At 38.4% G+C, this 24,926-nt stretch overlaps 2 protein-coding genes across 9 annotated transcripts in view; one reads left to right on the forward strand and one right to left on the reverse strand.

Annotated features, from left to right (window-relative positions):
* The window catches only part of RUFY2 (RUN and FYVE domain containing 2), a 74,563-nt gene that overhangs the window by 6,310 nt on the left and 43,327 nt on the right, over positions 1-24,926 (reverse strand). Inside the window, exons 17-18 of one of the 3 annotated variants that reach the window (XM_060126698.1) lie at positions 24,018-24,095; positions 21,836-23,928 (exon numbers count right to left, since the gene is read on the reverse strand). In XM_060126698.1, the coding sequence (XP_059982681.1) occupies positions 23,785-23,928; positions 24,018-24,095 (222 nt within the window). In that variant the 3' untranslated portion in view covers positions 21,836-23,784. Of the gene's footprint in view, positions 1-21,835; positions 24,096-24,926 lie in introns of those variants that run through there. The other 2 variants (XM_060126699.1, XM_060126697.1) reach the window with 2 other exon arrangements.
* On the forward strand, positions 9,863-21,536 carry HNRNPH3 (heterogeneous nuclear ribonucleoprotein H3). 6 transcript variants are annotated; one of them, XM_060126702.1, is made up of 10 exons: positions 9,863-9,882; positions 15,303-15,437; positions 15,965-16,103; positions 16,613-16,797; positions 17,255-17,341; positions 17,629-17,744; positions 18,774-18,909; positions 19,645-19,740; positions 19,815-19,907; positions 20,286-21,536. In XM_060126702.1, exons 2-10 carry the CDS (start codon positions 15,326-15,328, stop codon positions 20,360-20,362), a joined length of 1,041 nt encoding a protein of 346 aa, XP_059982685.1. In that variant the 5' UTR covers positions 9,863-9,882; positions 15,303-15,325; the 3' UTR covers positions 20,363-21,536. The 6 variants fall into 6 exon arrangements, with proteins under 6 accessions (XP_059982685.1, XP_059982684.1, XP_059982687.1 ...); XM_060126701.1 differs by lacking the exon at positions 9,863-9,882 and adding an exon at positions 9,896-10,023; XM_060126704.1 differs by lacking the exon at positions 9,863-9,882 and adding an exon at positions 10,078-10,253.

The following is a 24,926-nucleotide window of genomic DNA, read 5'->3' on the forward strand; positions in this document are numbered from 1 at the left end:
AGAGGGTGGAGTTAAGGCTGTAAAGATCTGCTGGAGCCAATGTTCATGATTTCTTCTTTATCTTTGTGGGTTCAGAAATCCAAAGTTCAGTTCAACAGCTACTGTGTGGCAGGCAGACTCCAATACTAGGCACCAGGGAGAGAAGAGAATCTCATGAATGAGCCATACACCTCTACCCTGAGGATCTAATCTAGAATTTACTTTTGAAGATGTCTTTTTTTTTTTCTCTCTCTCTCTCCTTAAAATTAGTTTTGGTTTCATTCCTATAAGGAAAAGGCAGGATTAACATCCCCCTGAATTGCTGAGAGAAAATTTGAGGCAGGTAAAGTTTAAGCAACTTGCTTTTATTTACCCAGTAAATGGGCTTGCACAAATTTTGGCATCCAGTCAAATGGCTGGTCCTCAGGTGCAGCTATCAGGCAGGGCTCTGAGCAACTATCCAGCACAGTGTTTTTCAAATGAGCCAAATAATTTAAATTATCCTTCTCTAGTTTCACTGACATTCCGTTTGGACACCTAGAGTGGCTTTACATGTCCCTCAATAATGCCAAGCAAATATGCTGTTTAAAAAGAAATAAATTACCCCCAGAGGGTACAAGCTCATAAATCTAAATTCATATGATTTCAGGACTTCCCTGGTGGCGCAGTGGTTAAGAATCTGCTTGCCAATGCTGGGGACACGGTGTCGATCCCGGGCCGGGGAAGATCCCACATGCTGTGGAGCATCCCATGCACCAGAATTACTGAGCCTGCGCTCTAGAGCCCGGGCTCTAGAGCCCGTGAGCCACAACCACTGAAGCTCGCGTGCCTAGAGCCTGTGCTCCACAACAGAGAAGCCACCGCAATGAGAAGCCTGCGCACCACAACGAAGAGTAGCCCCCACTCGCCGCCACTAGAGAAACGCCGCGCGCAGCAACGAAGACCCAACGCAGCCAAAAATAAATACATAAAATAAATTCATAAATTCATATGACTTCTCAACTACTCATATTTATCTTTTATAACTCTTTAGTTTTTAATAATCAAATTAGTATATGAATATAATCCTTTTATAAACAATAAAATAGTACGGAAAAAACTAAAATCCCATTTGACAATTCCCTGTCCCACTACCTTCCCCGGAGTTCCACTGGGTTTGTTTTTGAGAACACAGTAGACACCTTCCTGAATTCTAATCTTGGTTCCATTTACCATGGAAATGTAGGGAAATCATAAACCTCCCTTGTTCAAATAGCTTAGTCATTAAACCTGCCCATGGGTATGCCTGGGAACACTGAGGCTTATTTGTCCCTCTGTAACTAACTGTCTTAGCTTGTTTACAGTCTCCTGTGGCTACAGACAACAGAAAGTTGATTTCTGTTATTCTGTAGCTGTTAGCATAAAAGAATCCACTTAGCTTTTGCTTATGACTACTGCCTCAAAACGAGGATACTCATTAATAAATGCCAGTTTAGTTCTTTGAAAATGTAAATACTTACTAATAGAGCACTGACTGGCATTCAAAGTGTACTTGAACACAGTCTACTTGCTGGTGAAAAGAAAATGAGTATAAAAAAGAATTACAAATTATAAGTAAAATAAGTTTTTAAATAAAAATTTGGAAGAAAGTCTATTTTTAAATTAGTTTCATTTAGCTACTAAGACCATATATATATATATACACACACACACACACACACACGCACACACATACACACACACACACATACACATATATATGGCATTCAACTACTTTGTGTTTACTTTTACCCATATTTCCTATACTTAATAGAAGCTCTGAAACACTTCCTTTGTTCAAATATTTTTAGACTCGTTCTGATTTCCTCAACTACATTTATGTTTGAATACCCACTGTTTTGGATGGAAATTTTTCACTTTTCTGTTAAAGTTTACAGTTCTCATCTTATCGTCATGACTTACCATTTATCAACCAAATTATTGTCCCCCACTTCCTCTCCCCACTGGTAACCACTAGTTTGTTCTCTATATTTGTGAGTCCGTTTCTTTTTTGTTATATTCACTAGTTTGTTGTATTTTTTAGATTCCACATATAAACGATAACATACAGTATTTGTCTTTGTCTGACTTATTTCACTTAGCATAATACCCTCCAAGTCCACCCACATAGTTGCAAATGGCAAAACTTCATTCTTTTTTATGACTGAGTAGTATTCCATTGTATAAATATACCACATCTTCTTTATCCATTCATCTGTTGATGGACACTTAGGTTGCTTCCATATTTTGCCAATTGTAAATAATGCTTCTATGAACACTGAGGTGCATGTATCTTTTCAAATTAGTATTTTTGGTTTTTTTCAGATACATACCCAGAAGTTGAATTGCTGAGTCATATGGTAGTTCTATTTCTAGTTTTTTGAGAAACCTCCATACTGTTTCCCACAGTGGCTGCACCAATTTACATTCCCACCAACAGTGTATGAGGGTTCCCTTTTCTCCACATCCTTGCCAACATTTGTTATTTGTATTCTTTTTCATAATAGCCATATACATATGTTCTTTATAGATATTCATATTCATATATATAATATCTAGTTAATACAAAAGCAAGCAGTAATGGAGGAATAGAGAAACAATAAAGACATGACATATAGAAAACAAATAGCAAAATGGCAGACTTAAACCCCACCTTAATTACATTAAATGTAAATGGCTAAATTCACATCAAAGGGATTTTTTTTAAAAGACATGATCTAACTATATGCTTTCTATAAGAGACAAACTTTAAATTCAAAGACACAAATAGATTGAAAGCAAAAAAATGGGGAAAAGATATGCCATGCAAAGTATAACCAAAAGAGAGCTGGAGTGACTATACTAATAACAAACAAAATAGACTTTAAGACAATATTTGTTACTACAGACAAAGAATGACTTTTTTTTTTTTTTTTTTTGCGGTACGCAGGCCTCTCACTGTTGTGGCCTCTCCCGTTGCGGAGCACAGGCTCTGGACGCGCAGGCTCAGCGGCCATGGCTCATGGGCCTAGCCGCTCCGCAGCATGTGGGATCTTCCCAGACCAGGGCACGAACCCGTGTCCCCTGCTTCGGCCGGTGGACTCTCAACCACTGCGCCACCAGCGAAGCCCAAGAATGACATTTTATAATGATAAAAGTATCAATCTATCTGGAACATATGACAGTTATAAATATGCACCTAACAACAGAACCCCAAAACACATGAAGCAAAAACTGACAGAATAGAAGAAATAGACAAATCAACAATAATAGTTGGAGACTTCAATGCCTAGTTTCAATAATGGATAGAACAACTAGACAGAAGATCAACAAGATTTAACAACACTGTAAACCAACTAGACCTATCAGACATCTCTAGTACACCCCACAATAGCAGTAAACAGCACATCCTTCTCAAGTGCACATGAAGCATTCTTCAGAATAGACCATATGTTAGGTAGCCCATAAAACAAGTCTCAATAAATTGAAAGGCCTGGAATCATACAAAGTGTGTCCTTCAACCACAATAGAATAAAATTACATTTTAATAACAAAACAAAAAGGACATTTGGGAAATGTGGAAACTGAACACCATTCCCCAATAATAAAAGTGAAGCTCCCCGGAGAAATGGCCGATTCTAGGGCCAGGGTAAAGAAAATACCAGATGAGCCTGCAGCATCTTCTAGTACCAGAAAGTAAGGCAGTCTCAAAAAATAAAAAGGATAGGGGCATGTCAAAGGGATATAGAAGCCAACCTGAAAGTGCTCCCAGTGGCCTAAGCAAGAACAATTTGAGCAACAAAATTAGTAATGTAGTAGTAGATTATAACCCAAAGTACAAAAATGAATATCCACGAGTCTGTACTGACATATATAAAAGATGAAAGAATGAAAGAAAGAAAAACCTTACAGAATAATATCAAATAATTTATCTAGCTACTCTCTCTTCCAGGAGATGGAGTTTATTTATTTATATAAATTTATTTATTTATTTATATTTTTGGTTGCGTTGGGTCTTCGCTGCTGCGCGCGGGCTTTCTCTAGTTGCAGAGAGTGGGGGCTACTCTTCGTCAACGTGTGCGGACTTCTCCTTGCGGTGGCTTCCAGGAGATGGAGTTTAAATACCCCTTGAGTATGGGTGCACTCAGTGACTTGTTTCCAAAAGAGTAGACCATAGGAAGAGGATAAAAAGCAACTTCACAGTGGAGAAATCTGGCAAACACTACCTCACCCAGGTGATTAAAGGTAACACCATCAGTGATAAGTCATGTTGACAGCATATACTTTTGATATGGTGTGATGGGAATGGCACTTTACTTCTGTAGTCTTCTTCCCAAGAACACATTACTCTTGTCTAATTATGCCAAAGACATCAGAGAAATTCCAACTGAAGGATATTCTACAAAGTACTTGACTAGAGGATGCTAAGGAAAATGTTGACTAATGTAATTTAGCATCCCAGATCAGATACTGGAACACAAAAAGGATGTTACAGAAAAACAAGTGAACCCCAAATGAAGTGCAGCGTTTAGTTAATAGCAATGGACCAATGCTGGTTCATTACTTGTGACAAACATACCATAGAATGTAAGATGTTAACAACAAAGGAAACTGAGTGAGAGGTATACAGGAACTCTTCATACTATCTTGGCAACTTTTTTGTAAACGTACAACTATTCTAAAATTTTTAAATAATTAAAAAAAACAAAACAAAACTGAGGCCTGCCAATAACCATGTAAGGGCGCTTGGAAGCAGATCTTCCATCAGTTGAGCCTTGAGTAACTGCAGGCCCAGCTGACACTTTTTTAAAAAAAAATTTTATTTATTTATTTATTTATTATCTTTGGCCACGTTGGGTCTTCATTGCTGCACATGGGCTTTCTCTAGTTGTGGCGAGAGGGGGCTACTCTTCGTTGCAGTGCATGGGCTTCTCATTGCGGTGGCTTCTCTTGTTGCAGAGCATGGGCTCTAGGCACACAGGCTTCAGTAGTTGTGGCACACGGGCTCAGTAGTTGTGGCTCATGGGCTTAGTTGTTCTGCGGCATGTGGGATCTTCCCAGACCAGGGCTCAAACCCGTATTCCCTGCATTGGCAGGCAGATTCTTAACCACTGCGCCACCAGGGAAGCCCCCTGTTGACACTTTTGATTGCAGCTTTATAAGAGACCCTGAGCCAGAGGCACCCATCTAAGCTGCCTTCAGGTTTCAGACCCACAGAAACAATGAAATAATAAAAGTCTGTTGTTTTAAGCTGCTAAGTTTTAGAGTAATTTGTTAACAGCAATACTAAGTAATACAGCATGATTTCTTTTTTTCCCCAGTTTTACTGAGATACAATTGTTACACATTACTGTGTAAGTTTAAGGTATATAGCATAATAGTTTGACTTACATATATTCTGAGATGATTACTGAAGTTTAGTTAGCATCCATCACCTCTTATAAACACAATAAAAAGAGAAAGCAAAATAAGAAAAATGTTTCCTTGTAATGAGAACTTTTAGGATTTACTCTCTTAACAACTTTCATACATCATATAGTAGTGTTAATTATAGTCATCATGCTGTATATTACAACCCTAGTACTTACTTGTAAAGTATAATTTTTTTATATATAATATTCAGAAGCAGCCACTGCAAAACATAGGGACAAGATGCAGTCAATCTGTTTGAATTATATTTCTCATTATTCCTCATTGTAAGTTAATCTGTTCTCATTCCAGTTTTTACAAGAGATTCTAGACCAAATTTACCTAGCCTGAGCCTATTTCCCTAAACTATCAGAATGTAAAAGCAAAGTATACGTTGGTGATCGCCAGCTATATATCCTAGCACATATTAATTTCCTACTAGACACATCCACTTGGATTGTATATGGCACCTCAAAATCAGTATACTCAAGTCCTATATTCCCTATGTCAGTTACTACCCACCATCAAACCCTAAACCAAAAATAACTCATCCTTGACTTTTTACTATCCATCCACAGCTTCTCTAATCAATCACTAAATCCTGCTGATAATGGCTCCTAAATATCTCAAACACATCCTCTTATATCTATCCCAGTACCATTGTTCTAATTTAAGAGCTCATCATCTCTGCTGGACCTTCTTTGCTAGACTGTGGTGAAAATTAGTTACTTAAATAAGTGCCTCCACCCCCAATATAACCATAGTTATTTATACACTAAGAGGCATAGGTACATATATGAAGAAACATATTTTTATCTACCACTCAGAAGCTTAAAATCATGTGTGGGGGGAGAGGGGAATGGTGTGTTACTCTTAACGGTACAGTGTTTTCTAAGTTATCAATGTGCTTATAAAATATGAAAAGCAGTACAATAGTTTGACTTAAATTCCTTAAGTAGCTATCTTTTGTAGCTGCTTTCCCTGTTCTTCACAGCAATCCACTGGGACAGAAATAATGTTCAACACTTTTAATTATTTTCAAAAATTAGAGAAAGTGTGCTGGGTGCTTTTTTCCTTTTAAGTTGCAATTTGTTTACTTAGTAATTATTCCAATTGGATGAGACCTTTTGGCTTCCCTAATCCCAGAATGAACACTAGGGTGACTTGAAGATACAAACAAGTATCAAGAATGTAAACTGTAATTAAGTCTTGTCTTGAGAAATAATTTTGAATTATGATGGAGAAGACTACTGCTTTCTAAAGAGAGTAGATATATATGATATAAATCAAAGAACAAGCATTTCACAAAACCTTAGTAAGACAGATTTAGTGTTCAAAAGGCATTAACCACCTTAATTAGACACACTCCTAGAAACTTATTTGTGGGTTTGTTACGTTTTTAGCTTATTTGATTTTCCTGTAGATAAAAATATTGTAATCCAGTTTTTACATTATTTCAGAATGCCAGTGGGGGTATGTGAACAACTATCTTAGCCAATTTTTAGTTAATATGCCTTCCCTCCCCCAAAAGAGTACAGTCTCTTTCAATTTCTCTTTCTTTCTTTTTCAGGCTCTGCATGGAATTTTCCTGTTTCCTTCATCCTGGTGGTATAATCAGGATCACGTGTTAGCTGTCTTGTTTTCCTCTGGGCCGTGCGGGTACTTCTATTTCCTTCTCCTTTTTCATCTCTTCTCTCATTTTGGCCTCTAACAAGACCCTCTGCAGGGTCCCTCTGATCTCTGTACTAATAGGAAAGCACTGAAATGACGAAAAGGAAGACAAAGAGAGAGAAAAAAAAAGCAGCTGGGAGTCCTTAGTTCTAACCATCTCTATGGAAACAATTCCACAGAGACCAATCTGGAAACAATTCAGTACGGACCACTGGAGCCAATGGTGAGCCAATCTCACCAAGCCTTACAGGACTCAACTTGCAAATGAGAACAGTTGATAGACTTTTTTTTTTTGAGAAAAGTAATAAAATAGGAAGCCAAATAAAAATTAAGTTTACCCCTATATAACATACTTTTTTTTAAACTCAAAACTTCCTACTTGCTGTAATAATAAAAAAGTCAAAGGTATGCATGTGCTAATTTCAAGTCCTTCCCAAGCATTCACACTGGCAAACAGCAGAATGCCCAATACAACGAAATGTGGCCAAAAAAACAAAGAAAGCATTGCAGTTTGGTGCTGAAAAGTCTTAAGAATGATTTTAGGATTATGGCCCGTAACAATAAAAATATGTGGAGAGAATGGCAAACTCATTCAGGCAGTAAACAGATTGTTTGAATTCACGCAAGGGGTAAAAGGGATTACAGAATTCCATCTACCAAATCAGATTGAAAGACAGAAAGGATAAAGTAGTGATGTAATTTGAATCCAGGGAAGAACTCCACCTGAAGCGGGAGCTTGGAGTCTTACTAATAAAGCAATCATTAGAGAGAGAAAAGAAAGCTCCCCCGACATCCTCACAGTGTCAGACACCAAGATACCAAGTTTCAGTCCTGTTCAAAAGTCTCCAGCCAATAAACCGTTAACTGCAGGTCTCCAGAGATGCTAACTGCAGTGTTAGTTAGAAATAACTTCAATTTGGGGACTTCCCTGGCAGTCCAGTGGTTAAGACTTCGCCTTCCAATACAGGGGGTGCGGGTTCGATCCCTGGTCAGGGAGCTAAGATCCCACATGACCTGGGGCCAAAAAACCAAAACATAAAACAGAAGCAATGTTGTAACAAATTCAATACTTTAAAAATGGTCCACATCGGGCTTCCCTGGTGGCGCAGTGGTTGAGAGTCCGCCTGCCGATGCAGGGAACACGGGTTCGTGCCCCGGCCCAGGAAGATCCCACATGCCGCGGAGCGGCTAGGCCCGTGAGCCATGGCCGCTGAGCCTGTGCGTCCGGAGCCTGTGCTCCGCAACGGGAGAGGCCACAAGAGTGGCCACGTAACGGGGGGGAAAAAAAAAAAAAGGTCCACTTCTTAAAAAAAAGAAGTAACTTCAATTTGCCTAAAATGATGTTTGTTCCCTCAAAGGTTATTTACATCTCCAGGTAGGTACATAGAGCTTTAAGACCCTAAGCCCCTGGAGTAAAAACCACTTGGGTTTAATTCCTAGCTTCTGCCACTAGGTGTATAACCTTGGGCAACTTTTTACATTTCTCTAGAACTCAGGCATACCATCTGTAAAATGGGGATAAAAATAATTATTTTTCAGGGTTATAAAGAGTCAGTGAATTGAGCACAGCATCTAGCTCAAGCAAGCTCTCAATAATTGTGAGCTATCCTTATTACATTATCCAGTTTCGTTTTTCTATCTCTTGTAAATGATGACATTGCCCCTTCTCCCTTTCTCTAAGGGTTATTTTGAGGGAGTGGTCTCAAGAAAGACAGTAGGGCATTATGACCCAGACAATTCTTACTGTCGCACAACTTGTCTTACGCAGGTTTGAGAATGAATTAAAGCCACGAAATGGAAGTTTCCATTATATGACGGTAACTGGCCTCCTGTCTCCACCCTACACACTGCAAACCTCATGAAGGAAAAATTATTCAAGCTTCTCCACTGCTAATACCCCTTGCGCCCCCTCATCCCACTCTCGACGGGCTTCCTAGTGCCTGTAGTACAAAGTACAAAGTCTTTGGATACTGAAGGTGTACAACTTAGGTTCGTCCACATTTGCAACCTTCGGGAACATTCCTGTACTCGAACTCATTTCCTTCTCTCCCTCGCATTTGACATACGTTCCTTCGCTTGCACTTTAACTTGCATTGATCTCGGTACCAGGACTGCCCTCCACTCTTACAGAAATTAGCCTTGCTTGTTTTTTGGGTTTTGTTTTTGTTTTTCCCTAAAAGCTGTCACTAGGAACCTCGGTGGTATGCGAGTCTGCACAACCAAAAATTATTTTTTAGGCGTCACTTGTTCGTGCAATTTTCAAGAATGCAAAGCACTATTCAGAAAACCCGAAATCGGGTGCCTCAAGCGGCTGATGGGTCACTGAGATTACAAAATGGGAGACATTACAGGTGAGAGAGAATGTGAAAGCGAGAAGAGGAAGCGAGGAGTGATCTGCAGGGAAACTTCAATCATGAACATCCTCCCCCTCGCCCCCAACGATGGGGCGGCTGGGCCGGCAGTGTCAAAGCCGGGGGAAGGAGCCCCAGCCCAAGAACCTAAATCAGGGCCTGGTGGACACTCTTGTATCTTCCCAGCTGAGAAGCCCTACTATTTTTACCGCATAATGCAAACATGGTGGACAAGAAATGCCCTCCCCGCGTTTGGCAGCCGAACCACGTGGCTCCCTTTCCACGCAGGTGACGCTGAGGTAGGGGCGGGGCCTTTACCGAACTTGTTCTTGGTGCGGCAGAGCAGCAGAGAACTTTTCCACACCCCGACGCCACGGTTCCTGCAACACAGGACCACTATTGCCTCTTCACATCCTCCCCGAGAGAGCAGAAAGGTGACCTCTGAGGATCTGATAGTTTTATGGGAAGCAAAAAGGTGGAGTTCGCAACCTCTTTCTTTAACTGGACTACCTCCGGACTCCTCTCCACCTCTCCCCACAACAACCAGGCTTCTCACCAACGCGCAAGCGCACTTCCTGCCGTCCGCTCCAAGGCTGGGCTGACTCTCTTGTCTCGCGTGAGTGGGGCCTGCCGGTCTTCCTCGCTCTCGCTCCACCCCCTCCTCCTCGCTCGCTCTCTCCCATCCCCCCAAGCCAGTCGCTCTGCTGCGCAGCTCCCTTAGCGGTTGCCGCCGCCGGAGACGGTTGGAAGAACCGTTGTGGGAGCGCTGCACGAGGCGGGCGACTTCTCCCTGCTCACGACCGGACCCCCTGAGCACCGGAGTCGGTGCTACTGTCGCCCGACAGGGTATCTGAAGTAAAAGGGGGTAGGTTGGGCTGGTGGTTTCGAGAGCGGAGTCGGGAGAAGGACGAAAGAGCGACTGGGAGGGGGTGGGGCTGCGGGGGGGAAGTGTGGAGGTCGCCGCTCGGAGGCGGCCAGGCTGCGCCTCCCAGGCGATCTCCCACTTCAAGGAGGGCGGCCTGCCGGGGGGAGGATTTACTCAGGTGGAATTCAGTGAACGAAACCGAGCCCCGAAGTGGGGGTCATCCAGCACTTCTCCTTTCCCTGCTGGTATGGCCTCCGCCATTTTGGGTACGGCGGCGCGGCCAGCTCAGCTTCCCGCCCTTCTCATCTCTTTCTGTTTTTTGCCCATCAGCTTCCGAAAACTGATTTATAAGTCCGTGGGGTGGTTAAAGGTCCGTGGAAGGGATGAGGGTGGGGAAGGAAGCGAGCAGGGAAAGGCTGGGCACTTGGGTGGCGGGAGGATCTGGGCCGTCGGGCGCGCTCCCGATGGAAATGGCGCCAGATGGGCCTGGCCTCCCACCGCGGCCTCCCTTCCTCCGCAGTCTCGGCTGGGCTACCTGGGCCGGCGGGACTGCGAGTGACTTCTGACGCAGATTCCCAAGATGAGAGAGGCTGGAGCTGGGGGAGGAAAGCCAATGGCGACGAAGGCGCTCAACTCCCAAATCCAGGACAAAGGAGCCAGACGGCCTCCTTTGTAATTCCGCCGCCCGGTGGCGAAGGTTTTTAAGCCAGGCTTGGCTGCCGGGCGGGGAGGGGGGGAAGGGGCGTACTCTCCCTAGCTCTTTGGTCTCTAGGGCAGCTAGATAAACGAAAAGTCTCCGGGGCGGAATAAAGGACGCTTAGCCGGCCCTTATAGTCCAGATTTGGAACTTCGAAAAGAGTACGTACTCATTTTCCAAAGGGTTTTTTTTTTCCACGCTTCTCTTAAACGTATCGAAAGACTTTGTGGGTAATTGTTTTGTAAGCAGAAAAGCGGGTGACTTACCAGATAGGAATGTGAAATGGACTTATTTCAAATAGGTCGTCTGGATCCAGTGAACTGTGGAACTAGGCTTTTGGAACCTGTGGGCGGGGGTGGGATGGTTTAGCAGTGGTTTTGTGTAGTTTGGTAAATATTGATTGGGTTAGAATTTAAGTAGGAGTTTTATTTTGGGGAAACGGTTGTTAAAACACAACCAGTGATGGCAAAACTGTGTATAGGAATTGAATGATTAAATCTCCAAGGGTTGGATTTTCTGCAGAGATTGTTTGGGGATTAAGGCTGTAGAAGTAAGATACTTCAAAATACAGTTAGGGTTTATTTTCTTTTGGTAGCTAAGCATGTTTTCTATTTGGTGTAGGGCTGTAGTAACGTTTTGACCAAGAAAATAAGCCTGCTCAACAGAAAGGCAAACTGCAAGTTCAGTCATGTGATGCTGTGATGATTTTCGGTCCTTAGAACAGACGGACAACTGGTTCTGTAATTTTCACTAAAGACCATACAAAAGGGACAGGCAGGCTATTTTTCCAGCTTTAAAAACAAAAAACTCTTCCTGTTGTTGAAGATGTTTTATGATTCTTGTGGACTTTGAAAAGAAAGCCCAGAGTTTTCTATACTAGTTTCCTAGTATGTGATATAACAGTTTCCCTGCTTGGATTACTCTAGAAACCTTTTTTTCTGCCCTCTTTTTCATCTGCATCATAATCTGGAAATCCATCTAATTGCCTTTATATTTTTAATAACTGTTCTGGTGTTCTTGGCTGAACTGCAGTGGCTGGTAACATTGTTCTAGAGAAGAACTTGATCATTTTAGAGACCTCACCACCTTTAGGTACTAGAGGTGTCTCTAATTTTGTTTTTATTTAAAAGTAATGATGGGACTTCCCTGGCGGTCCAGTGGTTAAGACGCCGCGCTCCTAATGCAGGGGGCACGGGTTCCATCCCTGGTCGGGGAACTAAGATCCTACATGCCTCATGGTGTGGCCCAAAAAAATTAAAAGTTCAATTAAGGAGCAAGCACAGTGAAAGGGAAATGATGTAAAATTACCATGTTAAGCATTTCATCACCACTTATTGACCAAATATTGAAGTTCCTTCTCATTTTTTTAGCAGCAGTGGACTACCATTTAGAAAGTTATTAATGCATCAAACTCTTACTGTGTGTATTATACTTAGGAAAATAGTATATGCCTCTATGTTATAAAGGAATTTTATCTCTTGGTCTCTGTTAGATGCTTTTTCTTAACAGCTTTGGGATACAGTTCACATACCATAGACTTCACCCATTTAAAATCACACAACATGTGGTCTTTTGTGACTGGCTTTTTTCACTTAGCATAATGTTTAGGAAATTATATTTAAAATCTCATATAGAACTGACTGAAGTTATTTTAGTATTTCAACTGCTGGTATTTTAATTGGTGCTACCACTAGGAATTCTTTAAAAAGCATTGTGATTAGCCATGACACTGTTGCGAAGAAAGGTTGAGGTGGATTATCCTGAATAATTAGGAAATGCCATTTAGGTAGTTGCCGAGACAGCTTTATTAAGGTATTAGAGCAGATTGTCTTTTTTTATGTGTTTAGAGTTCGTCTTGGTTTTGTTTTGTAAATAGAATTCTAGGTTCAAATTTTGAGTTTTGAAGAGGTAGTAGAGTATGGCTTTCTTTATTGTGTACTCTTCATAAACATGGGATGGAGAGTCACCCTATAAAATAGTTTGTCTTCCGAATCTGCTTAATTTATCCTGATTTAGAATTGTGTTAACAGCTTGGTATTTTTTTATAGGCTATGTTTGTTGTTTTTATATAGGTCTCATTGATATAGGCTGATCCAAAAATCAGAACTAGTTTGCCTAGTATTTCTTGGAAAGTGCTAATAAGATTTATAGTAAAGATACGTCAGGTTTTGTTTTTGTTTTTGGTATTTGTTCCTGAAACAGTACCTTTACATTGAAAAAAAGGAATGTTCTAAATGAAATAAAACCACCATATCTGCGGTCTTTTCATAACAGATTAGATTGGCTTTGCAAAGTTCTTAAGTTTTTCATGAGGAAGTTAATATTTGAGGTTAGAGCCTCCCTATTTTTTCCTATTGTGTTCTTAAATTCCCCTTTGTAGAAAACAGTTTTTAGGTTGCTGACAGTTTTTGTTAAGAAAATGATAAAGATCTCCAAAATGTCTCAATTTTTTCCTCAAAGCCTACTTTCAGGGTGACTCTAGAGCTAGTTTTTTAATTGTCTAGCTAATCACATATCCTAGTAAACATTTCCAGAGACCCCTTTTTTTCCTCTTTCTCTCTGCTTTAGACAGTTCCTAAGGACACTTGAAAACTTAAGCCTTTGTTGACTTTGAAAAAGACTTGTAACAGTCCTTATTTCCTTTCAAGATTCAGGATGGTTTCCTATCCTTTAAGGTTCAGTTATTTTGTTTGTGGGTTATTTCATTAGTTTTACAGGGCCCCTTAAAATCCAATAACAATGGCCACCATTGAATGATTACCATGTTGCAGACAAAGCACGAATTCCTTAACAGTCCAGTGAGGTGTAAGTACCACTGCTGCACTTTACAGTTAAATGCAGAGGTTAAGTAGTTTGCTTAAGTTAAGTAGCCAGTGAGTGGCAGACTAGGGATTCAAACCCAGGGTTTCCTTTCTCTTAAAAGTTCTTCCCAGTTATTTTTGTGCATAATAATTAGTTGTAATGTCAGATAAAAATTTGCATTCCTATTTTGAACATCTGTGTCTAGAGTGGCACTTAGCGTTCAAAAAAAACAGCGAAACAAGTACCAGATGTGATTCATGTGATTCGTATGCCAGAGGTATTTGCTTAATAACCACATTTGGATAATTTCTACATTAGCTTGTTTTAAATGTGTGGATTCTAGGGAAAAAATTTTACTCTTTTGAGATGCTACCCCTAACAGTTGCACTGATAATTAGATTGTGTGAAATTAAATATTAGTGAATACTGTTTATATGAATAATCCTCAAGCTTAAAGGAGTCAAGTGAACAAATTGTTTTGTTTACAGGGGAGGAGGTGGTGAGGGAAAGGTTTGAAATATTCAGGTGAGTAGGATTCCTACAGCTGCATAGTGAAATTTATAAGATGTGGTAAGTTTCTGCAGCTGAAGGACTTCTGCATTAACCTCTTTAAAATGTTGGGGAATTTTAAAAGAAAGGATGATTGTCTCTTGGGAAGGGAATTTGGTGGATGGGTTCTTTTTTTGGGGGGGAAGGAGGGTGTCTGGTACTGTTTTTAATACTTTTTGAATGTGATTGCATTACTTTTTAAAAAGTTCTGTCTAAAGTAGTGAGTAAACTGGTTTTTAATATTACTGTCTTCAATAATTTCTAAACAGGTGGCTTCAAAAAACTGAAAGCCATTCACTTTTGAGTGCCCTTTTATCTCAGTTTTAAAAGTCAGCCTAATTAACTCAGTAATTGTAAAACTTGCTTTTGGGGAGTGTTTAAATCAGGTTTAAACACAGATAGGAATTTTTCCCCCTTCGAAAACAATTTGGTGTGTTCAGAATTATAGTGCATCTATTAAGTTGAGACTTTTAATACCATTTTTCCAACATCGAAGGAGAATACTCATTGTACTTGTGACTTAGGCTCTTACTGTGAATGAATGATGGTACTATGTACAACTTTTGGGTAATTAAGTTTTAAAGAATTTGCATAACTATTCAAGTGAATAATAAAACCTGGAAAATTTGAGATGTGAGGAAGAGGCTAGAGTTGACATTAAGATGACAGGGTGAAGAAATAGAGTTTGAAGACTGATGGTGGAATTATGTAAGTTTTCTTAAAATTGGTTAATATATAATATTTGATACTTAGAAATTCAGTACTTTGGTGGGGGGGGGTTCAGGTTTCACTGCCTTTTCGCAGTCTTTTTGTCTACCCCCAAATAGAAGGTGTTGTACCGTTGTATCGTGATGCTGTCACTGAAGTCACTGAACCATAGTTAACATTTCCTGTTGTGCACCCACTGAGAGGTGTTTCTTCAGTACCTCTGGCAAGAGTGTATTTTGATTGACTGCTTTATGTGCTTGTTTATTTTTTATAGCATTTAAATCAAACGGTATTGAGATGGATTGGGTTATGAAACATAATGGTCCAAATGACGCTAGTGATGGGACAGTACGACTTCGTGGACTGCCATTTGGTTGCAGCAAAGAGGAAATAGTTCAGTTCTTTCAAGGTACCTCTAGTATTAGTCAAAGTTTAGTAGTATTTTAATTTTATATTTCTATTACTCAGTTTTTAATTTGTAAAACCCATTTGTTTGGGGGACTTTTTGATTTGAGTATATCTGGGTTAATGTATTAAGTTACGAAATGTGCTCCAGTTAATATTCAATACAGAATGTGTAAAAATATATAAAACCTAACTAATACGCAATAAACTTAATTGAGAGTAATTATGTGTGATGAAATGAATCATGAATTAGCATATGGAGCATAGTTAAGTTTGAATTTTTTTTCCATGTAATATTAGGTGGGCTTTTAGAGTGTGTGTGTAATTTTAAAAGACATTGGTCGCAGAGAAATTTTTATGTAATCCAATAATATTTGAAAAAAAGCTTCCTTTTATATTATGGGGTGATGGGAAAACTAAGCTTTTTTGTTTTGTTTTGTTTAGACTTGTTTTAAATATTTGATTCAGATGGGAATGTTTCAGCCTTTAACACTGTTCCCCTTGATGGGGTTATTTGTCCTTGGGTTAAAGGGTTGGAAATCGTGCCAAATGGGATAACATTGACGATGGACTACCAGGGGAGAAGCACAGGGGAGGCCTTCGTGCAGTTTGCTTCAAAGGAGATAGCAGAAAATGCTCTGGGGAAACACAAGGAAAGAATAGGGCACAGGTGGGGATGGAGAGTTTGGGATGGTGTTAAATTTTTATTTTTGGGGGTTGTGGGTCACTATTGCTTAAATGGGGGGGTAACAGTAACATTTTTCTGGGGTAGTTTAAAAGAATTGATAATTATCTAAATTTAACTTGGAAACTACAGATTTGGGTGGGGAATTAATGCTATAATAGTTTGCTTAAATTAAAATTAGATTGTTTCCATTTTTTGTAGGATGTTGATAAATGCTTTTGTATAATCAACTGTTTTCTCTAAACACCTATTACATACTAAAGGAAACAAGCTTAAAATTATATTTTGTGAATTGTTTTCAAATGATTTGTATGTAAAACTTAAATATTAATTATTTAAGTTTGTAGGTGTAAAAAATGTTAACTTTTGGTGTATTTAGGCAATTTAAATTGGGTTATATCTAGATGTAGAAAAACTTACTGCATTTTGCCCAATATTTTATTTACTCTAGTACGTTTATGCTGAAACCTGTACCTTAAACCATTTTCAAATAGGTATATTGAGATCTTCAGAAGTAGCAGGAGTGAAATCAAAGGATTTTATGATCCACCAAGAAGATTGCTGGGCCAGCGACCGGGACCATATGATAGACCAATAGGAGGAAGAGGGGGTTATTATGGAGCTGGGCGTGGAAGTATGTATGACAGAATGCGACGAGGAGGTGATGGATATGATGGTGGTATGTGTATCTAATGAACAAAGGTTCTGTTGTCATTTTCTTAATGTTCCTGACACTTTGTCAAGAAATACAGAAATGGCAGTAATTCAGTACCTACTAGGTTTTAAAACCTGTTCATGAAAAGATGGATTCCCATGGCCAGCTATGGGACTTGATTGATGCACATATTGGCACCTGGTTTACTTAACACAAAAATTTTTTAAAGATTGTTACGTTTTGACATTTTCTGTTTGGCATCAGGGTGAAAATTAATTTTGATGTCTAAATGGATCCTTTTCATATTTTTAATTTCCACTAAGTGTTAACTGATTTTTTCATATGCAGTAAGTTGGAAGTTGCAAACTTTGTGGGAGGGCAGAGTTGCCAGACTGCTTGCCACAAAACATGCTTTTGTAAACTGGATTATAGAATTTGTCTCTTCAAAGCTTATTCGTGTATTTCTCCTTAAATTACATAGGTTATGGAGGTTTTGATGACTATGGTGGCTATAATAATTATGGCTATGGAAATGATGGCTTCGATGACAGAATGAGAGATGGAAGAGGTAAAATATATATTAAAGACATAGTCATTTTTAGGTGAATTTCAGTATTTGCTTTACATGCACTTAGTGGTAATATAGGTGACTTGTATACAAAAGTCAACTCAGGCATATTTCAGTGCATTCCTGCATAGGGCTTTAATACAGATGTATACTTACAGGAAAATTCTCCATTTGATATTTAGAACAACTATAAGTATTAAGATTTCTTTGGATTGTCAAAAAAAGGGGTGTAAATAGGAAAAGGTGTGTATAGGGAAGAAATAATCTTTGGAAATCTTATTCTCTAGGTATGGGAGGACATGGCTATGGTGGAGCTGGTGATGCAAGCTCAGGTTTTCATGGTGGTCATTTTGTACATATGAGGGGATTACCTTTCCGTGCAACTGAAAATGACATTGCTAATGTGAGTAATTTTAGTAATGTATTAGTGACTTTATGCATAATCAGAGTCTCTAAATTTTAAAACTCTTTAATGTACTCATTTTTGTCTTTTTAGTTTTAATGTCAAAAATCCCTTTAATAGGAAAATACATATGTCCTTACCTTCACTAGTTGATGAATGTGTGTCCGTTGTGTGCCAGCCTACATAAGATTCAAGCAAGTTAAAAGCTACATTTATAAAGTCCAGTTAATAATTTCGTGAAAGACTGACGAGCAGAGTGGTGATGACTGGAAGATTTTCCTTGTGTCAGGTTTTGAAAGTGTTGTAAATATGTGATAAGTCAGTAAGTTTTAGTGGTGTGGTTTAGCTTTCTAGGCTTATGTGATAATCAGAAATTGAACTGAAAATAATGGTAGTAGATGCTGCTATTACTGATTTGAAACTGGTTTGTTTCAAATTGGTTAGAGAATCAGCAAATTTCGGCCCATGGGGCCAAGTCAGTCACTGAGTAGTTGTGATAGAGACCCAGTGGCCTACAAAGCTGAGGGTATTTATTTATCAGCTAGCACTTAAAGAAAAATTTTGCTGTTGATCTTACTGAGAACCAATTGGACTAAGTTCCAGGTGCCTTTTGGGGTCACTTAAATCTGGTTAACTTGTGATTAGAACTAAATGATGTATTTTGGGAGCTCTGCATATACAGTGGGTAGGTTTATCAAACTCCATTGTTCTGAGTCATTTAACACCCAATTTCTCTGCATATGTCAGTCTCAGGTGACTTTTTTCAAACAATTTTGAAATACCTTTCTTGGGAGTGGGCTAGGGGAGCTTACTCTTCTCCCTCTCAGTATTGTAAGGAAAATATGGCTTTTTCATTTGTTTAAGGTAAACTGTTCTCTAACTTAGAAATGTTTTTTAAATTTAATATCCCCTGGCTTATTTTAAAAGAGATCTCTTCTTTTCATTTGTTTTAATATACTTAAAACCAAAGTGTGTGGTAATTGGCTTTCAGTAATCTAAATAGAAAAGTAAAATAAGTGTTTTCTTTAGTTCTTCTCACCACTAAATCCAATCCGAGTGCATATTGATATTGGAGCTGATGGCAGAGCAACAGGAGAAGCAGATGTAGAGTTTGTGACACATGAAGATGCAGTAGCTGCCATGTCTAAAGATAAGAATAACATGCGTAAGTGGTATAACTTTCTTATTTGTAATTCCTCAAATGTAAGAGGTTCTGGGATCTGTAGGTAACTCTTAGCAGTCTGGGGCCTGAAACCATGTGGCCTCTAATAAGTTCAGACTTCAGTGGCTTTCTAGGGGGCTTTTTATTGAAGTTTACTCAGACTCTTAATACTTGACAGATTATTAGAGTTTAAGTTACTAAAGAGAAAAAAATAAGTATGTTTTTTGTACTTGCCTGAGTTTCTGTGCCATTTGCAAATTGTTTCTTAACGTATTCGTTGATAACTTGGGTAAGTTATTCCTGCATGTCATCAAATCTGTTTTTAAGCCATTAAATTTTAAACTCCACTAGTGATTCCCAAATCTGGCCACACATCAGTCACTTGATACTTAATAAGTTGTTCCAGACCCTACCCTCAAGCTACCCTCAATATTCTAATTCAGTATTATGAATGGGCCTGGAATATATTTTTAAGACGTATACCAGCAGGTTCTAAAATAATGTCAGCCCTTTTATAGATAAGGAAACTGAGGTGTCAAACACTTGTTACTTGTTCAAGCTTGAACAGTTTGAACAAAACTTAGATTTTAGTCCTATCTGGCCTTCACTTTGTCACTCCACTAGGAATTTGCAAGCATACTTTTTCAAGTTAATATCAGCCATTCAACCTTTTCACACTTCTGCTGATAAATTTGATCCATCATTCCTTTCTTCCATATTACTTTTTTTCCCCTAAAGAACATCGATACATTGAACTCTTCTTGAATTCAACTCCTGGAGGCGGCTCTGGAATGGGAGGTTCTGGAATGGGAGCCTATGGCAGAGATGGAATGGGTATGTAAAGTTTTTAAAATAAGCTGACTTAGACACTTAGCAATCAGTCTCAAACTTTTTTTCTTTTTTTAAAGATAATCAGGGAGGCTATGGATCTGTGGGAAGAATGGGAATGGGGAACAATTACAGTGGAGGATATGGTACTCCGGATGGCCTGGGTGGTTATGGTAAGTGTCTGATTACTTTGGTTCAGTTTGTGTTAGTCCCCTTATGTGGTGCAGAGTTAAAGTTCATTTATTGTTCTTTTTTAAAAAAATATTTACTTATTTGGTTGCGCTGGGCCTTATTAGTTGCAGCAGGCGGGCTCCTTAGTTGTGGTTCACTGGCTCCTTAATTGCAGCATGCTTGTGGGATCTAGTTCCCTGACCAGGGATTGAACCTGGGCCCCCTCTATTGGGAGCGTGGAGTCTTACTGTGCCACCAGTGAAGTCCCTTTTTTTTGTTGTTTTCTTTTTTAATTGGAGTATTTACAATGTTGTATATATTTTTAATATCTTATGCATTTATATCTTCTAAACGGTTCTTAATGTCTTTTTTTCCCTAAGGCCGTGGTGGTGGAGGCAGTGGCGGTTACTATGGGCAAGGTGGCATGAGTGGAGGTGGATGGCGTGGGATGTACTGAAGCATAACCACCGATATAAAAGTCCTGACAACAGCATCTGGTCTACTAGACTTTCTTACAGATTTAATTTCTTTTGTATTTTAAGAACTTTATAATGACTGAAGGAATGTGTTTTCAAACTATTATTTGGTAAAGCAACAGATTGTGATGGGAAAATCTGTTTTCTGTAGGTTTTATTTGTTGCATACTTTGACTTAAAAAAATAAATTTTTATATTCAAACCACTGATGTTGATACTTTTTATATACTAGCTATTCCTGAGGATGTGCTGCTTTCATAAGATTTGGGTTGATGTATTTTACTATTAGCTGTACAAGAAGTAGTTTAGTGTAATCTTAGAGGACAGTGGTTCACCTCTGCATAAACTACAAGTCTTAATAAGCAGACATCTAGAATAGAGCTTGGAAAATAATTAGTGTAACTCTTTAATAATTTCTCCTTGACAATACTGTAAATATAAAACCTTAAAGATGAATTTAGGTGGCTTCAGGAGTATAAATTCAGCTAATTCTATATTATTCTTTTTCAAAAGTCATTTATCAGGCATAGCTCTGAAATGTTAATGATCTAAGAGGTATCTGGCTATATGAATATTCATAATTGTGTTACCTGCAGATGGGAGTGTTTAAAGTTTAAATTCTAGCCCTAGATTTTAGAATAAATCCCCTCAGCACTTGACTGACGTACCAAAAAAATGTTACCCAAAAGTGATAGTTGTAAGTTCTCAAAATGTCTTAGACTAAGTTAAGGTTCTCAGTGACATGAGCATTCAGTGCAAGTACAAAGATATTTACCATGGAGTATAATTAATTCTCACAGATGTATTTTCAGTTTCCAGCCCAGTAGTTAAAGCATATGGTTTTTTAATAACAACTGTATAGATGACTACTTTAAAAAAAAAAATGTAAGACACAAGTCCATGTCTTGAGAGTCTTGAGATTAGATTTTGCATCTGATGATATGTTTGGAGTTTTAGAGCCATTGTGTTAAAAAATTATATGTAGCAAGGAAAAGGTGCTTTTTTACTTTTAATCCCTTTGATCAATATGGCTTTTTTCCAAATTGGCTAATGGATCAAAATGAAACCTGTCAATGTGAATTCAGTTATTGAACTTGTTACTTGTTTTTGCTAGAAATGTTATTAATGTAATAAATATCATTGTGGGAGATAAGAGTAATGGCGTCTGTCCTAGAATGCTTTGTGTCAGTTACTGATTATAAATCAAATTGGTAGAAGGTACTATGTCTAATTGAAGATTAGACAGAGTGACTAAGGAATGATTTCTCCTTGTTAGAGAAGGCAGCTTGATAACGTAAGTGGAGCCTATCAACTGGAGTAGTGATTCATCTTATTGCCTGTACTCCCTTAATTACCTATTTAAGTACTAGGCTCATACCACTTTTTTTAAAAAGATGACGTGCTTTTATTTCCCCAGGATTACCCTATTAAAACATACGCCTTCTAAAGTGGGCTAATTTTTCAAATCTTTTATTTGTTATATAAAATTCACATTTTAAAACTGTGGATAGAAGAATTACAACTACAATTCCTTGGCACCATGATAGCATTACTGTGGTAGTACTCCTAGATGAGGGAATGGTATGTGAAGTTCACAAAGTACAAACTGACAGTTCTGTAACATAAAATCCAAAATTTGTAGAATGGTTTCTAGATAAAAGTCAAAACAAAATGGAGCAACTTGTATTACTGTCATAAAAGCCTGCCTACAAAAAGCCCAAATCAATGGTGATGACATGAGTTTTGAGTGGCAAAGAATTTAAAGGGGGACTAAAAATCATGGTTTATTTGTTGAATGAAACCAGCCTTGGAATTTAAGAAAATCACATTTTAAATTTAAGCAGTTATAAAAAGCAGTATTTGAAACTTTTCATTTTTGCTTATTCTCATTTTCAGCAATCATAAAAATGTTAATCCAATCCCATCAGTACAAAATATTTCCAAGAATATAATTCATGTCTCAAATATTCCTATCAGAGCATTAAGGACCACCTATAAATCAGTACGTCAGTTCTAACTGAACACTGAAAACTGGATTAGGGAGAAGATAAATCCGAAAGTAAAACAATGGTTTCATACTTTGGCAATTTAGAAAGTTAAATAATTTTAAACTTCAATGGAAGAATGTACTCTGAGGAAACAATTCTATAGAATAAGCAACCATATCCTAGCGGGGAGGGAGGTAGCCATGATTCATTAGTGCTCTTAGGAGTAATGTGGATACCTATGACATGTTTAAAAGGTTCTCAGACTTAAAGTGCATGATTTAAATTAGGCTTAAAAGTAGAACCCCAAGTGCTGAGGCTGTTCAAATGGTTAATTATACAAGGGTAACTGGATTAAATTCTTGCTATGGCAAGGATTAGTGTTTATTGACGTTCATGCTTGAAATAGTTCAAATATGAATTTAATGGCAGGGCTGAAACTACATCTTTACCCTAGGCCCTGGCTTGGGAGGTGCTCAGTAAATGGTAAATATTTTATTCTGTACATATACTGTAGTAGTAGACTGCTACAGTGTAATGCTTCCTAAAAGTTACTGGAATGGAAACAATACAGAATTTTTTTACTCAAGACTGTCATCAAAAGCAAAGTTTTATTGCACTTTAGACTTCTTAAATGCTTAGGGGAGAATCAAATCAGCCTGTAATCCCTGCTACTACATTTTTTTCTGGGGAAGGGTTTATGTTTTGACTTTCAAAGGGGGTGTGAGTCCTCCCTAAGAAATGCATATGGAATTTTAACTTACTTTCAAAATAAAAAGTTTTCAGGCAAAATAATACCTCTGTAACGCACTGTTATCTGAAAGTTATCAGCAAATGTCACATTGACTTTTTAGAGAAGGAAGGCCTTTTCTAATGCAAAATGGGCAGAGGAAGGCAGAGCAAATAAATATTGTGAAATCTTACCAAGGTAATGAAAAATGTGTTGAAATATAAATGCTTCTAAAATGTGCATTTCCAATTTTTCAGAACTGTGAAGCTTTAAAGTGCATTAAGAAAATTACAGGCACCATCAAATATCAGTTTGACAATCTGTAGAATCAAACAATCTGAATTCAGCCCTATTTTTAAGGTCTTTACAAAATAAGGCAAATGTGTTAGCTATGCTATCTGACCTCTCAGTGGCATTAAGAAAAGAGTTAACATGATTACTACATCAGGAATTAGGATAAAGTTACTGTAAAGCATGCCCTATCAAATTCTTTCTGAATTACAGTGGGGGAGGAAATGTCAAATTATACAATTTATAATTCCCGTGAGTTGAATATGGGTACAGTAAAACTGGTACCAATGCTGTCTGAAAGCTGCTTAAGAGGGACTGTCTTAATATGCTGTATACACGTTCATACATAACATTCATCGTAGGTACTTTTCATACATAAGAATTTAGTTCTGGAGTATTATGGCAAGTTAGATGAGCATCTTTGAATCAGTAATGCGTGACAGGAATCACAAACCCGTACTGGCTTTGGTGAAGAAGGCAAAGGCAGTTCGTTGTCAGAGCAAGCATTACAGAAAATTTCCCCACAGTTTCTACAGTGGTGCTATTAAATGGAAAAATCAGAGAAAAAAATTGAGTAAAATTAGCCATATTTGCAACATAACTTTTGGACTCACTTCCTATCTCCCTTACCTTTCTCTTAGAGAGTGAGAATTCCTTTTCACAAAGTTTACAATGTGTTGCTTCTTTGTCTTTCAACCAAACCAGTCCCTAGTAGGAAAAATACAAATATTAATGCTCAAGTTGGTAACAAAGTTACATGTGAAAATATTTTCAACTAAGAGCATTTTATAGGAATAGATACGTAGATTAACCAAAAATGAGTCCTTTTCTTTGAAATAGTTGTAGATTTAACGAGTGTGGAATTTGCTTCAAAATAATCTGGGTGAGGAAGAAGGGATGTGGGTTGAATATAAATAAAGCAAGGTTGGCCATATATTGATAAATAGTGAAACTGGGTCATGGTTCATTTTTATTCTCTTTACAACAGAATATTTGAACATTAACATGACATGTTTTTAACAAAAATCTATTGTGGAAAGTAATTCTCTTTAAGGAAAGAACCCTAGTAAACCTACATCGTTGGAAATGCCTCATAGATTAACTGTGGTTTCCTTTACTCATAGAACTACCTGTTACATCTGTGGGAAAGAACTACAAAACAGAGCTGCCAAGTAAACTATGAAAAACTTAACAGTCAAACTTTTTATCTTAGGTATTGCCATATCCCAATGATCTGTACTGTTCTAGGGTGTGATGGCTTAGGAGTGAATATGATTTGAACCTAATACATTTTTAGAGGGTGTCAAATTCAGAACCAGGAAGATCCATCTCCTGACACTAAACATGGTCCTAAAGTAAATCGCTTGAGGAAATTGGATCCCAAAGATTACAGGAGGGGAATTTTGAAGTGTGTCTTTTTTTTTTTTTTTTTGTGGTACGTGGGCCTCTCACTGCCGTGGCCTCTCCCGTTGCAGATCACAGGCTCCGGACGCGCAGGCCCAGCAGCCATGGCTCACAGGCCCAGCCGCTCTGCAGCAT

This window comes from Lagenorhynchus albirostris, chromosome 16 (assembly GCF_949774975.1).
Source record: "Lagenorhynchus albirostris chromosome 16, mLagAlb1.1, whole genome shotgun sequence".
NCBI lineage: Eukaryota > Metazoa > Chordata > Mammalia > Artiodactyla > Delphinidae > Lagenorhynchus > Lagenorhynchus albirostris.